This window comes from Equus quagga, chromosome 1, assembly GCF_021613505.1.
Source record: "Equus quagga isolate Etosha38 chromosome 1, UCLA_HA_Equagga_1.0, whole genome shotgun sequence".
Lineage (NCBI taxonomy): Eukaryota > Metazoa > Chordata > Mammalia > Perissodactyla > Equidae > Equus > Equus quagga.
This window is the reverse complement of record NC_060267.1, coordinates 147274857-147292607: the sequence shown is the minus strand read 5'-3', so window position 1 is coordinate 147292607 and position 17751 is coordinate 147274857. Positions and strand designations below refer to the sequence as shown.

The following is a 17751-nucleotide window of genomic DNA, read 5'->3' as shown; positions in this document are numbered from 1 at the left end:
AGATATGAGGCAGGAGAAACATTTGCGAACTTAGATTTGATTATGCAAACATCCCAAGGAGGGTTTTCTAAACGAATAAAAACTTGGAATGCAGCCTCTCGCTAAGCTTCAAAAATGCTACTGTTTCATAATAAGTCAGAAGCCTGACCAACATCCGTATTGATCAAAGCTGGAGAAATTAATAAAGGTAAGGTAATAAAATAAAACTGCCATACTATTGGCTGTCATTGTTGCTGACACTCCTATGTCCAATTAACGTCATCTCTACCTAATCTTCTTTATTACCAACAGGACACTAACCAAGACCTCAGAAACAGAGGAAGTAAAAAGACTTTCTCCTGCTCTCATCTCAGAAGGGCCCTGTTCTGGGTTGTCTTTTATCTGCTGACCAGTCATGCCAAGTTCCCAGAGTGCCCCCAGCATATTGGCACAAGCTCCCTGTGTGGTCTCTGAGTGAGGACTATTCGCCAGTCCTTGTTAGAGCCCACCTAATGGATGTCTGATACTTTTTTCCTAAGCTACTCACTGATTTAAAGATGAAGTTTACGCGGCCAGCCCAGTGCATAGTGGTTAGGTCCACGCCCTCCACTTCGGCGGCCCAGGGTCCCTGGTTCATGGGCCATGGACCTACACACTGCTTATCAAGCCATGCTATGGCAGTGTCCCACATACAAAATAGAGGAAGACTGGCACAGGTGTTAGCTCAGGGACAATCTTCCTCAAGCAAAAAGAGGAAGACTGGCTACAGATGTTAGCTCAGGGCCAATCTTCCTCACAAAAAAATGAAAAAATAAAGATGAAGTTTACTGTCCCAGCTACTCTGGAGTTACGATGAGTTTTATGGACTGCCTCCATTGTTTACAAGAGTATTTTAAAGTGACCAAGCTTACACGTCTTTCCTTGCTTTTGATGCTCATCCTGATCCACTCAACCATTCCCGTCTCCCTCCCGTGATTTTCGCACTCACGCTGATCTAGTCCCGCCTATGCTACCCATCTCGTCATCACATCACGGTTCCCATTTCCTTCTCTGCTATAGTTGTATTTTGTCACATGGAGCAAGAACCCTCAGGCTCCCTGTGAGCCGGAAAGCATCTTCCTCTCTCCCCAGACGTCCCAGGACACAGCACAACAGAAAGGGCCCACGCCCAAGGTAGGAACTTTTCCCCACTGTCACTGATGTGCCTCATCTGGGCATCCTGCAAAAGTGGCTAAACTGGCGTCTCCCGTTTCTGATGTACTGTGTTCTCCAGACAGGGCTTGTCAAATGTTACTGTGCACACACACCATCCGGGGACCACAGTAAAGTGCAGGTCCTAATTCAGTCACACAAGGTCTCGGGGGGGGGGGGGCTGGAGATTCTGTATTTCTAACAAGGTCCCAGGTGATGCCAATGCCGCTGGCCCAGGGACCACACTTGGAGAAGCAAAGATACAGAGGGACGTTCCGGAGTATCCTTCTGGGCGTGCTGGTGTACTATAAGCAATTTCAAAGTGGCCCCTAAACCAATTCCTTAGGGTGGTCTTATAACAAACCGCATCTTGATTTTCATAATGTGAATAAGTAATCAAAACATGACATCACCAGTGCAAAAAGTCCAGTCATGATTTCCTCACCAAAGGATTTTCTCAAGTATGATAGATAGAAGTCGGGGAGGGAGTGATCTAGAATTTGACCACCCACAGTGGACCAGCAGCATCTTTTTATTAGAAATGGAGAATTTCACCCTCCACCCCAGACCCACCAAATCAGATTCTGTATTTTAGCAGGATCCCCGGGTGGTCTGATGCACATGAAAGGCTGTGAAGCACTGCTATAGAATACCTCTTGCTTCACCCAAGTGGTCAGTGAACCAGAACATCCAGACCACGGTGGGAGAGATCATCATGGGACACAGCCACTTGGTTAACCCTGCAAGTATGACCCAGCTCACTCCAAACTGGGATCCAGGGTCAGCTCTGGCCCAGTGCTGGGATTATGTCTCTGGGATCTCTTTGCACCAGTTGGCAAATGGGCAGGAACCGGTGGGGGCCATGGGAAGGCAGCAGTGTTTTGTGCAAGACACTGGTGGACACCTGGGAGAAGATAACAAGCATAGGAGGTAATGACAAAAGAGTGGAAGGATGGCATCTGCGCCAGCCCATCTGGTCCTTGGAGCACAGGATTAAGGATGGATGCTGAAGGAGCTGGGTTTCAAAACCCTGTCCTGTGTGAGCAGGTGGGGCCGCTGGGACTCCAAAGTGGGCATTAATATCAACGGCCTCATTTGCTACCAGGCTGGTGAGGCCTCGGACGTCCCAGCAACCACAATAAGAGTTTCTCTCCCACTGCTCTTCCTCCGGATGAATCCTCCTCCCGCTTTCTGACTAGTTTGTCACGCGAAGACTTTATGCTCCTCTTTTTGCCGGCGGCTCTGTGTGCCACTGTTTGGGGAGCCTCTCCAGATGCCATTCTGTCCCTCCCGTTGTCTTCCTTTGCAACATCTGATGCCGGTTTGTTTTGACCAAAGCTTCTCCTGGGGATAGCTTATCTTTCAGTCTCATCCCTGGGTGTCATGTTTCCTCCCAACGCTCCCCGACTCACCGGCGACCTCATCCCTGGGGTGTCACCACGGACTCAGTAAAATTCCAAGAGGGCACAGCTCCCAGGCAGGCTTTTGTTTCCTACGACCTGGATTTCTAATCCCAGTTGTCTGTTGTAGCTGGAAGATCACAATAACCTTGATCTGGGCTGCGTTTTGCTTTTCTGGGTGCTGCTTAGGGAGGCGCTGTGGGTGTGTTCATTTGAAAGGGGAACACAAAGTACACTCCACCTTGGGAGCAGTCTCCAGCTGACTCGATGCCTGCAAGGCTTCACATTTTCCTCTTTCTTTCTGGTTATGGCACCCCGAGGCCTTCACCGGCCCATCAGTCTCCATCGGCCTGTGTCATCACAACATTTAAACACTGGGCTAGCCAGAGCCTCACCACCTTCCATCCCTATGGGTGAAGCTGCAAAAATCATTCTGAAAGCAAACTCTTCCATCTTTTTTTTCTAGAGGGACTGAGCACATCTATTTTATTTCTAATTCTTCCTGCTTTGGTTTGAACGGATCTTAGATCAATGTAAAGACACTTGGAATATTTGAACCATCTGTCAGAGCCTGGCCCTGATGACTCTCACCCCTCATTTATCAGATGCTCATCTGAGGGGCAGGCGGACACCTCCACCATCCGTTATTACACAGGACAGAGGAGGCAGGGAGCCTGTGGATTCTTTAGAAAGCAGTTTTCAAACAATTTTGACTTCTTGATAAGACAACCTCCATGAACAACATATAATTAAATAGCAAGCAAGTAAAACAATTCAAGAGGAAATGTTTCCAAAAAATGTATAGCTTTCATTCACATTCAGGAGAGATGACACATTTGAAAACACAGGGCTATTTATGTACAATAATAATACGGGAATATTATGAATACCTTATGCCAATAAATAAGACAACTTAAATGAAAGGGATGAATTCCATGAAAGAAACATATTACCAAAGTTCACTCAAGAAAAAATAAATAATCTAAATAGCTCCACTGTGCCATTTATCTGAGGTTTAGGTACACCAAACTCGGGAAGAACTTTCCATAAATATTCAAGACATGATCATTTTACATGATTGATTAGATTTACTGGTAAAAATCCTCACAAACTGCTTATGCTGAAAGATGCATCCTTTGTAAACAAAAGTAATGCCATGGATCCAATGGAAGAAGGATGCAAAGAAGGATCCTATGGAGGAGTCGTGTGTTGGATGCAAAAGCTGTGTGGGTGAAAATCGTTGCACGTTAGAAATGAGAGGGCCAGTAGCCTAGCACACTCAATTTTTAGATAGAGCTGTAGGCCATAGAAGGTAAGCAATTAGCTCAAGGCCACACAGCTAGTTAGTAAGAACTGAAACAATCCCTGCACAGATCCTGAATCTTTTTGAACAATGGCTAGGACAGGTTTAGGGGTGTCACTTGTAACCATGGAATAAAGCAAAACTCATGGGATCATCCACAGGAAACAGAGCAAGACTCAGACTCATCAATGGGCATCAATACCTAAGCAAAGCAGCCTAGTTTAGCTCTGCCCTAATTGTTAAGCCAGCCAGCATCCCAACTGGGCAAAATAAATTCACAGTCTTCCTGCAGCTGGCAATAAACAAGTGAGCTTTTCCCTGACATGGCCCTAGACAGGATGATCTAAAAAACTCCCTGAAGTGTATTAAGATTCCAAACAAAGAAGAGAGATGTTGGGGTAAAGCAGATTAAGGTGCAAACTTTTCTTCCTTCAGGGAATTCAAACTGGGTTTGGTTTTCCTCTAATTCAAAAGTAGGGAAGTCATGGTGCCAAGACCCTGACTGCAACTGAGATCCAACAGGCACCACAGAGCTCCAGCCGTGGCCCCAGTACCCACCGTGAATGCCAGAGCCAAGAGGGGCCTCACCTACATCTCTGCTGGCAAAGTGCCTGGTGGTCCTCACTGCCATGGGAGCCTGCATGACTACCACGAGCATGGCTTCCCAGGATGGCCAAAAAGACTGTAACAAGATGACGGGCATAAGGTTGCCTGCAAATGGTAGCACTCAGTATGTCACATCGTGGTTAAATCAGATTGACAACAGTGGTACCAAGGCAAGCAGGCTCCTCCGCTGAGAAGCCAGCCTCGGTGGGCAGAAACTTACATGGTTCCGGAAACAGCCCAACTGCTGCATTTGGCCGTTTGAGAGCATCATACACAAATGTTTTAACAAAGGCTACTGCCTTGTTGAGGTAAACATTGGCAGCTTCTGGCTTCTCCAGCAGTTATGGTTAAGCTTCTTTGGGATCCCTCACGATGCTATCTCTTGGCATTTGCCAAAAATATATAACTTACAGAGATGGAGTCTACTAAATAAATGGGTCTTGCTTAGCAAGATTCCAAATACACAGACCTAATGCCAGGCATGTGGTAGGCTGACAATAAATAGGTGTTGTATGAAAGAACCCAATAAATCCATAGTAGTGTTAATGAAAATAGCCCATCCGTTGAGTTCATAATCATCAGAATGTGCTGGGTGATCAAAGTAACCATATACTCATGGTTTTTCATCTGTTTCTGCCCCCAAATCTATCTAAAGCTACTTAGTCATCAACGTTCTACAGGGCCAGCACAGTCGTGGATGCTGTAAGTGGCCGCCCAGATGCCCTTTACCAGGCAATGGCCCCCATCCACCAGCTCTTTTGAATGTCGGCTGTTAAAGGTCCACCACTGCTCAATTGTCCCAGGAATGACTCTCGCTGCCTAGAGCCACTCCACTCAGGAGGTTACACACCCAACCCCACCTTCACAGGACAGCCCATAATCAACGACTGACTGATGGGGACAAGGAAGGGTACAAAAGACTTGCCCCTTACCCCAAGGTGGGACCAGCTCTGTGGAGCAATGCATGCTACAGAGCACCTGTGGGCTCAGGCTGAGGCCCGTCTCCAGCTGAGACCACATCCTTGCTTAGCTATGTCCCTGGCTCATCTTGCTGCTCTAACTCCCTTCTCCTGAGAGCTCTCCTCAATAATCACATGCCCAAGAATCCCCACCTTGAGTTCTGCTTCCAGGACCTAGACCCACACCGTCGCCCAAAACTATGAAAGGCCTTTAAATTTTAAAATAGGAATGAGTGCTGTTTTGTGGCATTTTTTAAAAATTCCTAAGTAGAAGGCATTCCTTCTCTCATGTTGCATTAAAAACAACAGGCAGTTAATTACCCAGAGGTGCCTGGAGTGTCTTCAAACTATTTCTCTCACATCCTTCCTCCCTTTGTCCAGGTGCGCAATGGATCTAACATCACTTTTCCAAGAGGCCTTCTCTGAAGACTCTCAAACCACTCCATACCCATCACTCGGCAGTCCTGCTTCTTTCTTCAGAGCACTTACCACTCTTGGTGTTACAATATTTACTTGATGCTTTAACCTCTGTGTCCCCAGCCCTCTAGCTCTGCAATGTCTAATGTGATGGCCACTAGCTCTATGCGCTTATTTTCAATTTAAGTTAATTAAATTACTGTGCCTACCACAGTGGCATAGAGTAGACACTCGATGCATATATGTGAGTGAACGAAAGAATAGTTCACAGCGATCATCAGATTCCCCTAGATCTAATTTTGGAACTTTGACACTGAAAACTGATATTCTCAAGGGTAAGAAAAGAACGGTAAGAAAATGTAAGAAAAAGTTCCTTAAAAAGCTATGAAAGGATATGACTATTACTGGTTGAATTTTTAGCGGATGGTAGTTAATTGTAGGTTAAAAAAACACAATGCCAGCCTCCAGATGGAGACAGCTAGCTAGCCAGAAACTGCTGAGAATTTTTGACAGTTTCAAGGCAGCATGGAAAATAGAAAACTTCCCTTTTTTTCCCCTGAGATGGGCAGATATTTAAAACCCCACTCCCTCCTCCCAGTAGAATAAAAATCCGTTATGTATGTTTTTTCCTTTGTTAACATCCTTACTTAAGACTACTTAAAAGCCCACACATTGTGTTTATGGCCATGCAAACACGCTAGGGGCAAGACTGTCCAGAACACGCTAGAGATCCAGTCTGTCTCCTCACCCAACATTAACACTCCTCTTTATAAGGAAACAGCTTAACAAAGACCCCTACTTTGTACTCTTGATGAAGAAAGCACAACTAAACACAAAGAGAATCAGGCAACCACTGCTGTCTTTGCTTTGTAATATAGACAAAGCAACTGGAAAAAAATAAATAACTAACAAATGTTCCTGAGAACATGGAAACCACAGGGATCTTGCAACTGGTTCTGGGATTTTTCATTTATTCCCTATTTCTCCTTAATGTGAGTGTGGACTCCTGTTTTTCTTTCATACTACATCTTTGGAAAATACCATTTTCAAAACCCGTAAAGCATCTTCAGTTATGCCATTCTTGTAGAAAATGACCAATTCCTTGGAATTCTAAATGAATAGTAATAGCATTAAAAAGAACATAACAAAAGGTTCTAATAGCCAGCACACAGCATCCCCATAACCTCGTGCTCAGGAGCGTCCTCAAAGATGACTAGGGAGGCCTGCAATCCATGGGCATCAGGTGGCTCTAAGTTCCAAAAACAAAAAAGAGCTTCTATCTAGTGCACTTGGTTTCTTTCTGTTTCTTTTCTCTTTTCAAATTAATATGTCCAAAGATTTTGGTTTTCTTAACTCGAACACAAGGTGAGACCCTAACCAGGGATGTAGTATCCTTTTATTTTGTTTTATATTAACCAGTCTGACTTGCCAGGCCTGTCTTTGGCATCGCTGTAGAGCCGGCATCCTCTAACATCATCTTTTATTATCCACACTCAACATATAAACGTTCTCTTACTAACAACTGTCAGTCATCTAAGGGAAGACTATGAGGTTGAAGCTGGTCATGTCTAGGACCAGTCAGAGACATCTACAAGCAAGTTTTAAATTCATGGAAGATTATGTCTCAAAGAGAAAACACACAATGAACCCAAGCTGTTTGTTTTCACAGGATCTGTAACTCTGCGCATGGACTGTGGGGGTGGCATCCTCTGATTCCTACCTACCACATACCCAACTCCTTTGTACACATTTTCTCTCTCTATCGCCCTCCTTTCCTCCTGAAATTTATTTCACTTCTACAGTGTATCTATTTGTTTATTCTGAGCTACCTGGAAAAGAAATTAGAGCAAATGGAACCTCATGAAATAGCTTTACATGTTTTTACTTCAAAATATAATTAGAAAGTGGCGAGCAATAAGGCCAAAATTTTTAATTATGTATGTCATATTTATACTAAATATATAAATACATATGTATAAAAGCTTTCTATATAACAGCAATAACCAGTTAGGAAATATAATTTTAAAAGTAATAACATCATAATGTCAACATATATAGAATTCCTAAGAATAACTTTAGCAAGAAATGTATAGGATCGACATAAGGAAAACTACAAAAGTGAGAGAAGAAATAGAAGATCCATTTAAATGACTGTCCCTTCCAGAATGTGAAGACCTAATAAGCTAAACACATCAGTTCTTCACCATTGTAATTTGTAGGTTTGAGGCAATTTAAGCACTAATGCAATTTTTGAGAGAGGACAGGAGGGAGACAAGTAATGAAGACAATAAAATATATCACAGAGCCACAATTACAATGTCTTGGTACTTACACAAGAATAGCTGAATTTAAGGAAAAATAAAACTATAGCCCACAAATATATCCTACTTCACATAAGAATTTAATGCATAATAAAAGATCATTACGAACTAATGGGGAAGGTAAGAATAATTTTTATTCAGTATTGAAACAATTGGTTAATAACGTGGAAATAAAATGAATTTGGATTTTTATTTCACAAGGATATACTAAAATAAATTTCAGGTGAATTAAAAGCTATAGAAAAATATAGAGAAATTGTACTTTAATATTAATCAAACCACTGAAGAGGGACGGACTTTGGAAATTAGAAGCATTCAAGAAGATCATAGGTAAAAGATCCTGAGTTCTTACAGATCAGTACAGAATGGGGAAATGGAGGAAGGGCTGACTTAAGCGTTGGCACCCCAAGGGGACAGTGCTGATGCTCCGTGTCACGTAGGGATGTGCCTCAACCAATAAATGCCCAAAAGCTCAGTGGCTACCAGAATGAAAGTTTCCTGCTCATATGAATTCCAAGGTGGAGTCAGCCGCCTTCCTCCATCTCAGATCCTCCCTGTTTGACACAGTAGCTAGAGAGAGAAGCGATGGCAGCGCTCTGGCTCTTACCTGCCTTGTATAAGGAGTCACACATCCTACTTCTACCCACAGTCCAGGGGCCCCAGTCAACCCAAAAGGGTCTTGTGTCTTGGACTGGACTCTCCCAAAAGCAGAGTTTGGGGTAAGGATTTGAGTTTAGTTGGGAGGTGATCCTGGGAAGCACTGGAGGAGAGTGAAAAAATGAGACACAACAGCGGCATGAATAAGCAGGTTACTACTGTGGGCAACCTGGGCTCAGCTCTGCTGGGGACCTCTGGGAAGAATAGGTGGAACATGCCTGAGGATTGTCTCACCAGAGAGGCAAGGAAACTGTGATATTTATCCACCCATTCCCCTCCATTAAGAAGGTTGAGAGCTGCTCCTAGGGACATTAACTCCTCAGCACTTCTGGCTTTCTCCAAGAATGGGCCAACCATGCCTCTGCAGCCAAAGAGTGCCCTCAAACAGGGTTACAGTGGATTGTGGAGGAAACATCAGAACAGGGACTATCGACAGGGACCGACAGCATCTGCTACAGAAGCGGAGCATGTGGACATCTGGGGAGCACCAGCTGTCTCTGCCACAGATATAGAGACCCAAGTTCTAGAGGATTCTGGTTGCAGCCAATCTGAAACCAACACAGCATCTGAACTAAATTGAACAAGCAGTTTCATCCAACTCATTCCTGGAAGAGGTAGTCCTCAAACCAGGTTGTTGCTGGGAGATCTGCTCCACCAACCAGCCTGAGGCCAGAAGATGCTTCTTAAAGGGTGCCCTTCTAGCTCATGGGTATGGAGATGGCTGTTAGGAAAAACGCTCTGCTAGTTAGAGGGGGTTCCAAGATGACAACACACAGTCCCTGTCCTCAAGTAGCATGTGGTCTCTGGGGGTGACAGGTAACCACTTGCCTACAGACCATTTATTACAAATTCCAAAAAGTCACAGTGGGGGAAGCTACACATCTCCATGGACGACCTTGGAGGCTCTGCCATGAAGATGATGCCTGAATCAAGGCCAAGAGACAAGTAGAAGTTTGTCATGAGTGGAAATAAGCAGAGTGAAAGCCACTTCTGGCAGCTTGCTCATGTTGCTCCCATCAGTTGGTGTATTGGGTAAATAATTCATACAAAGAGGAAACACCAAATTACATTTTAAATTATTTAATGCCAAAAACATTAATTAACACAAGATTTCACTCTAGCAACCACAGGGATTTGTTTTTAGTTTGTGACATTTTTATTCGCTTGTCTATTTGGGTGGCCTCATGTTCTCTACCCTCCACTTCCCCAAAGGACAGAGTTTCCATATTCCTTGTTATATAATTACCTAGAGATCATTTAACCTGCACCACATGTGATCTCTCCTCGGAGAATTTTGAGTATCTCTGTGCAAAAAACAGAGTGGAAAGTTGATTGGTGATGTTCTTAAAAACTGAAGGCAGATAACTATCTCATTTTATGGTATGACAGCTTCTATCTCAGAACCATGCACAATTTTCTCAATTTTTTTTCACTTTCTTCAAACATGCAGAAGACAAAAGAGTATGTACTCAATTAGGCAAAATGTTGCCAGAACCCTCTCCAATGGGTCAGAAGCAGCAGGCACAATAGAAAGGCTAACAAAGCAACTCCTATCACCCAAATGAGCACTAATTAAATGTCCTGGAGAGGAAAAATAGACCCCACAAGATGCAGCAGTTCTTCGGAAATCAGTTCAGGAAAGTTTAAGTCAGTTAGGAAAGAAGGGATGATGAATATGGCTGAGCACAGCTCTAGCCTTGAGCTCTTCTGTTCTTTTCATGGACACGTGTGGTCCTCACCCTGGTCAGTGGCACCATCAACTGCTCAGTCATCCCTGACTCCTCTTCCCTTCCCTCACCTCTCACATCCAGTCAATCTCCAATTCCTATGGATTCCACCTCCTAAATGTCTTTCAATATGACACCTTCTCTCCATTCCCTTAACTGCTTACTGCCTTGGTGCCCACGGTCATCACATCTGACCTGAAGCATCTGCTTCTAGCCTTCCTCCCTACCCTTCACCTACCCACACACCTGTTCAAAGTGAAGTCTCTAAACCATTCAGTTGATCATCTCTCTCCACTTCAGTAAACACTCCAGTGGTTTTCCACCTGTTTCTCCAATTCTGGGGGATCCTTGGACATATTTGAGGGGCTTCATGAGTTCTCTAACATTATTTTTTGTTTAACTTTGCACTTTCATTTTCATGATTATCTTTTTTAAGATTATCAGTAGAAAAACAATGGAAACATATTCTGGATCATCTGAACAACCATGTTATGACCATGTGCTGACACATCATTTCACTATATGAATTCTTGCATTTATGATGTAGTAGGCAACAAGAAATGTTATTTTAACTGTCACGGGCTAATGAGACTTAATATAGAGAGAGGAAACTGATGAGAGAATTGAGCCATCACACAATCCACGTGGCATGGCACATAGCATACCAAATTCATCAGAACAAATTCACAGAACCAGAAACAGTGGTTTAGTTTTAGCAAAAATAACTTCATCCATCACATTAAATTCATGAAATTAATCTGAATTTACTCGATTTGTAGATGTGTTGATATTTTATTTATATAATTCGTTTTGGTTTTATGGTTACATGAAAGCTCTAAATAGAGAGTTTAGACCTATTTAATGTTGCTATATATTTGAATTGCATTATAATAAAAATAACTTCAGCTATCACTAGGATCTACAAGATTTCTTTTCCTTTATAGAAATTCACATAATACTCCATTTGAGAACCTCTGGCCTTAAAGAATGAGGCATAAGCTCTATAACAAGGCATATGTGGGAAAGACAGTGATGTTCTCTGGACTTTCTATCCACACCGCCCAACATTTCCCAGCCCCCTCACAATGAGTCCTGGCCAATGGGCTGTGGCATAAGCAGCAACTCATCAGTTCCAGACTGAAGCATGGAAGAGGCGGAGAGCATGATCTCCCATGATCTCCTCCTGCACTGGTGACTACATAGGCCACGTTTTCCAAATGGTGTGGCTGTAAGATGAGGAAAGCTCTGTCAACTTGGCCCTCCACTGACAAGTGAGGGACACAGAGTATGAGTGAAAAGTAACCTTTGTTGGGTTAAGCTACTAAGATGATGAAGTTAATTTGTTACTACAGCAGAATGGGCCCTATCCTGACTAATACATGTTCAAGAACCAAGCTCTGTCTCCCTGATCAACTTCCCATCACAATCCATCCTCCAAATGACTCTTAGTACAGTGACCTGAATAAAGGCACCCTACCTCTACACAAGCTGTTCCTTAATCCTAGAATGCCATTCCCCATATTGTTCTGCCCTCCTCCCCTACCCCACCACTGTGACTCATCCTCCAAAACCCAGTTCAGACATAATTATTGCCAGGAAGTTTTCCTCCATTTCTCAACCCTCTTACTACCATCTCCATTACCCATGAACTCTACAGAATGCTTATCTCACCATGTAATAATCACATGTTTACATGCCTGCCTCTACCCCGCCCCCAACAACACTGTGGTAGGGTCAGTGGCTTATTCATCTTTCCATCCTCAAGGCCAGCATGCAGGAGAAGTAGGCAGAATTTGGCCATTTGGGAAGGAAGAGCTTCCTCTAGGGGTCTGGTCCTAAGCCACAGGAAGGAAGCTGCATTCTGTCCATCACCTTCTTTAGGAAGCAGCAAGTCCCAGCTCTCTCTGCCCCAGCTCCAGGTCAGACCTGCTTAGGAGGTCCAAACCCTCCCCGTCATCTCAAACACAGTGTTCTTCAGCCCCCACAAAGGACTCAGACTTTACCTTGGGAGGAGTGGCCCAGGGCCTTATACTCACAGTGTGGTCCCCAAACGAGCAACACCTACAGAACTTCAGAGCTAGCGAGCAGAGCAGAATGTCAGGCTCCACCCAAGACCTCCTGAATCAGAAACTGCATTTTAACAAGATCCCCCAGATGACTCATATGCCCAATAATATTTGAGAAGCACTGGCCCAAGACACCCAAACAGAATTCTAGCCTAAAAGGTAACTTTAATAACAATATATTCTATTTGTAATAATATCAGCTGAGTGCTTTACATCACTTAATCCTCAGAACAATTCGTTCATGTTCATTTTACCAATGAGGAAACTGAGGCTCAGAGTGGTTGGGTACCTTTCCCAGGATCACACAGCTTTGAAGTGTCAGAGCCAGGATTTAAAGGCAGTTCTGATGGATCAAGAGCTCTAACCCCCATAACGACACACTACACAGCACCCTGCCATTTGCGAAGTTCTGTGAACACTTTGCCTTCAAGACCAGCCCAAGCCGCTCAGGAGACTCCCCTGTCCCTTCATACAGCTGCTGAACTAGTGCTCCTCTCTGTTCCATCACTTACTACGCACACCACAGTGCCTCCACATACACCACTGTCCCCAAGAGACAGCCAGTTCTCCCTGGGTAAGGATTTTATAGGCTTGCTCAATAACTGTTTGATGAGTCAATGAAAATATGTGCCCTTTGATCATCAAACAACCCTCTGAAGTCGGCTGGGCAATTATTAAGAAAAGAAAGATGAAGACACTGAGGTTCCCAGAGAAGTTCAGTGACTTGCCCCAGGTCACCGGGAAGCCCCGGACCTCTGGGGTTGGAACTCAACTCCCCAGTTCCCAGTACAGATGTCTTCTTCCCACTCTTCCACTCTCCCTGTATTTCCCTCTTCTGACATCATTACCAGGCATTTAACAAAAACATCCTTTTCAAACAACTCTCCCACATATGCATCTTCAAAAGGGGTTCTGCTTTACCAAGAGATGGGCCAAATTTAGACACTAACAGGAGGTCACCAAAGGAAAAAGTGCGGAAACTCTGGATAATAGATACAACAGGCCCCTGGGACTCAAGGAAAGGAAACCTCCACAGGCAAGAGCCTCTGCCTAAAGCAGCCCATCTGAGCCCCTACACAATGACGCCACAAGGCAGAGGCCCCTTGGAACAGCAGGCTGGTGGAGACCTGCCCACCCTCCCTGACCACCACCGCCTGCAGTCTGGGGTACTGTGGCTCCACTGGCCAAAACAGCCTTTCCCTTCCCTTTATTGGCTGTAGAAAGAAGCCAAGACATTTAACCAGCTCGTCCAGAGAAAAGTAAAACATCTGCCTAAAATATTCAAATATTTAGGAAAACATAGGAGGCAAATTTCCCTTGAACTGGGAAAAAGAGGTATGAGAGGAGCCAAGAAATAAGATCCTGGGATAACTAAGGAACTCTCCATTTTGTTTTGCTTCTCTGAGCACCAGGCACAAGCACCACGCCACCCCATCTGTTGGGCATTGCCAAAGGCACCCAGATGAGGAGACTAATGGGCACTGAATCCCATGCCTGGGCACAGGACTCCATCCTCCCAGAAGGAGGCATCTTGTGCAAATTCATACAAAGGCACCCTACAGGCTAGCACAGGCTACCCATTACTATGATACAGTCTTACTCAGATATCACGGGAGGAAAAATACATTGAGAGTGAGAGGGTCCATGTTTTTGGTTGGGTTCCCAAGAATCAGATCCCGAATAAGAATTCCTATGAAAGTGTTTTATTAGGAAGTATTCCTAGGAAAAGCTGGTAGGGGGGCAAAGAAGAGAGACAAGAAAGAGAAGCAAGCCCAGAAAGACTCACAGAGGTCAACCTGACACAACTCCACAGTGGATCTCTAAGTGTCTCAATCAAGGGCAAGGGGACTGGACTATTTATCCTCCAGCACCTACAGTGATTGGTTAGGGGCTGCCGCTGGGGGAGATGTCAATTCCCAGGCACTCCTTGCTCTTGGTTCCTATAGACCAAGCAGATTCCAGAAGCCCTTGTGTCATCCTCCAACAAAGAGAAGGGGCTGGCAGTTGGGAATGAAAGAGCTCAGGGCACCAATGTGCACAAAAATGGCAAAGGACTCGGAGAGGATAGAGCGTAGACCTGAAGCACCTGGGACGGTCCAAAGACCAGTATTTCTTTCTCCTAGTCTTGCCCAAAGCCTGGCCATGATAACAGGAAGACTCCAACTCCAGTATTCTGAGCCTCACGGGGTTCTCATGCAGGGCTTCTTTCCCTCCTCACTTCGTTTAGCTCATCATCAAGCAACATGGCTCAGAGACCTCTCAGACCTAAATGGAATGAGTTACAAAGCATCTTTCAGAAATTGTTTTCTGCCTCTGTTCCTTCTCCAGTGAAGCACCTTATGGCACCACCCAAAGCAATCCAAATACTAAACTGAAATTCTTTTCTGAAGTTGGACTGCCCAGAAAACCCAATATCCCTTTCCTTTTCCTCCTCCTGGGGCCCCCACTTCTTGCTACCTTGCCCCTTAAGGATGAGCACAATGCCTGGCTACTGCTCTAGATGCCTCCCTCATGGTGATTGTTGGCTCAACACTAGCCCAACAGATCTCTTTTATAAGCATGGACATGGACTAACTTCACAGCTCCTAACACAACCACCAAAGCACAGGACCACCTCATGCCAAGATGCTTCATGAAAAGCAACCCCAAAGGTAGGGCCCAGCTTCAATTTGATAGCTGTCATCTTGGACAATACACCAAGGAAAGGAAGGGATGTAGGAATCAACAGGGAGAGGGTGAGTTGGAGTGATGACTAACTGTTGGGGATGAATAACAACTGAGTTCCCTCCACAACTTCTCCTCACCCCCGACTCCCAGCAGGCGGATACTCTGAAAAGGTGTCCCCAGACGCCTCTGCCCAGCACTGGTGCAGTCTTCTCTCTACCTCACAACACCTCGCCCCCAGAGCCAGACGTGCAAGGCAGTGTAAATGCGGTCCTATATTTGAAATTAATTGATGGGATATTTCACAAACTCATGGTTTGTTTCCGTTAATTCTCAAATCCTTTGCCTCTAGCCTTTTTCCTAAGGGTCTTTAGTGCTTCTGTGTGTTTCTTTATCTAGTTCTAAGGAGAGTTTCCCTTCCTTTAGCTAGGTCAGAGAGTCTGGAGGCCTGGGTTCAAATCCCAACTCCACCGTTATCAAGCCACGCGACCTTGAGCAAGTCAAGACTTCTGGGCACCTCCGTTTTCTCATCTGAGAAATGGGGATAATTCCACCTTCCTGACAGGTTTTGAAGAGGAGGAGGTCAACTCTGGTAAAGCACCTGGCACGTTGAGATGCTCAATAAATGTCAGCTCCCTCCCTGGCGCCTTCCCTCTTCTGCACCTTGCAAAATGCCCACGCGTTTCCCAGGAAGGTCCCTCTGGCTGGAGAGGGAGAGGAAACCAGCTCCGGATAGCGTTATCTCCAGTAAGCGAGTTTCAGCGGTGTGGACACACACACACACACACACACACACACACACACACGGCACGCTTCGGGGACCCCCGCGGGACTGGCACTGCTGCTCCCTCCTGCAAGGAGCGGGGTCTCCAGGCAAGGCGACAGAAGAGCTCCCACGCCAGCCAGGCGGCGTCGCCGACCGGTCCGCGGGAGCGCACGGCACTTACCCGGGGCAGGCCGAGCAGGGCAGCCGGGGCCGGGCCGGGCCGGGGGCGGTGGCGGGCGCGGGGTGGGCGCGGCGGCAGGCATGGCGCGGCGGCGGGCTCGGGGCGAGCGAGGCGCGGCGGTGCAGAGCGGGGCCGCGACTCGACGGCCGAGAGGCACGGACAGGCGGGGCGCAACGCGAGCGGCGACGAGCCCGCGCCCGCCTTCTCTCCTCTTTCCCCGCCGCTGCCCTCCCCGCGCCGCGCCGCGCCCGGCGACAGCCACCGGGAACGTCTCCGGGGGCGCTGGGCTTAGCAACCGCGCGCCCGCCGCACCTCCCTCCCCGCGCCCGCCCCGCCCCGCCCCGCCGTGCGCGCCGCGCGGGACCCTGGAGGCCGGGCGGGGCAGGGCTTCGAACTTGCGCCCGCACCCTCTACTTAGCCAGTGAGCGCCCGAAGGTGGCCTCTGGGGACCCCTCAGCAGCCCCGCCTCTCTCCGCCCCGCTAGCTCCAGCCTTTCTGCGCTCCCTCCCCGCCCCGCGCCCCTGTGGAGCCGGGCTGCTCGGCTTTGAAAGTGAGCCTCACCCCCGTTCTCTGTTGGTGGCCGACCAAAGGCGTCCCAGGAACCCCCAGCAGCTGCCCGTGCCGGCAGTTCAGGACATCCCGCACCACTCCCATCCTCTTGCCCGCTTCCCACTACTCTCATACAAGGACTTTAGGGCCCACAGCCGCCCTACATCCTTGTTGCCCCCCAGATTCAAAGACCTGCTCACACCCTGGTCCACACTTGTGGCCTCAGAGATACAGGCTGCAAGACATCCCTCCAGCCTCGTGTCTTCCTGGTACTCTGTAAAAGCTGACCAATGCCCCTTGCATTGTTATACCCCTTCGGAGCACAACACACAGATCACCCAGGTCTGCAGTCACAGTCCCCAGCCCTGGGGGCCCATATCCTCAAGTACTTGTTCCCAGGACCCTCCTGGGAGAATGAGGAATGCTAGGAAAAACCATGCCCACCTCTCCACATGGCCACTGATAGGATTACAGCAGTGGTCTTGATTTTGCCTTGATCCATCAGGTCATGTAGTATCCAGGGTTGGTGTTCTGTGAAATTGTTCATGTTCGACAGAACACCAGGGCTGAGCTGATAGTACCAAGCCAGCTCCCAGATGTCAGGGCCTGTCTTTCTCTTTCTCACACATAACAAGTCTAGAAGAAGGCAGTTCCCTGTTGCTTGGGCTTCTCAGGGATGACCTTAGGACCCAGTCTCTTTCCAGGCTTCCACTTGGCCACCTTCAACATATTGCCTTCTCTTCTCGGACTTGTTGTCTCAGGGTCACAAAATGGCTGCTGCAGCCTCATGAAACCACTGTGTGAAAAAGAGCTTCTGCTTCTAGCTGGTTTGATGACCAGACCATCCAAAGTGATCATCAGGGACCATTTTCAGCAATCCAGTTCACCCACAGTGAACAAAATGAAAAATGACCTGCCTCCAAGTCGCTCACCTTCTAGAGGGGTGGGGAGACAGATAATGAAAT

At 46.5% G+C, this 17751-nt stretch overlaps 1 protein-coding gene across 2 annotated transcripts in view; it reads right to left on the bottom strand.

Annotated features, from left to right (window-relative positions):
• Positions 1-16639, bottom strand: part of DCLK3 (doublecortin like kinase 3) — a 49277-nt gene extending 32638 nt beyond the window's left edge. The window contains exon 1 of one of the 2 annotated variants that reach the window (XM_046683731.1): positions 16238-16639. In XM_046683731.1, the coding sequence (XP_046539687.1) occupies positions 16238-16319 (82 nt within the window). In that variant the 5' untranslated portion in view covers positions 16320-16639. Of the gene's footprint in view, positions 1-14712; positions 15037-16237 lie in introns of those variants that run through there. The other variant, XM_046683722.1, reaches the window with a different exon arrangement.
• Between the last annotated feature and the right edge of the window lie 1112 nt (positions 16640-17751).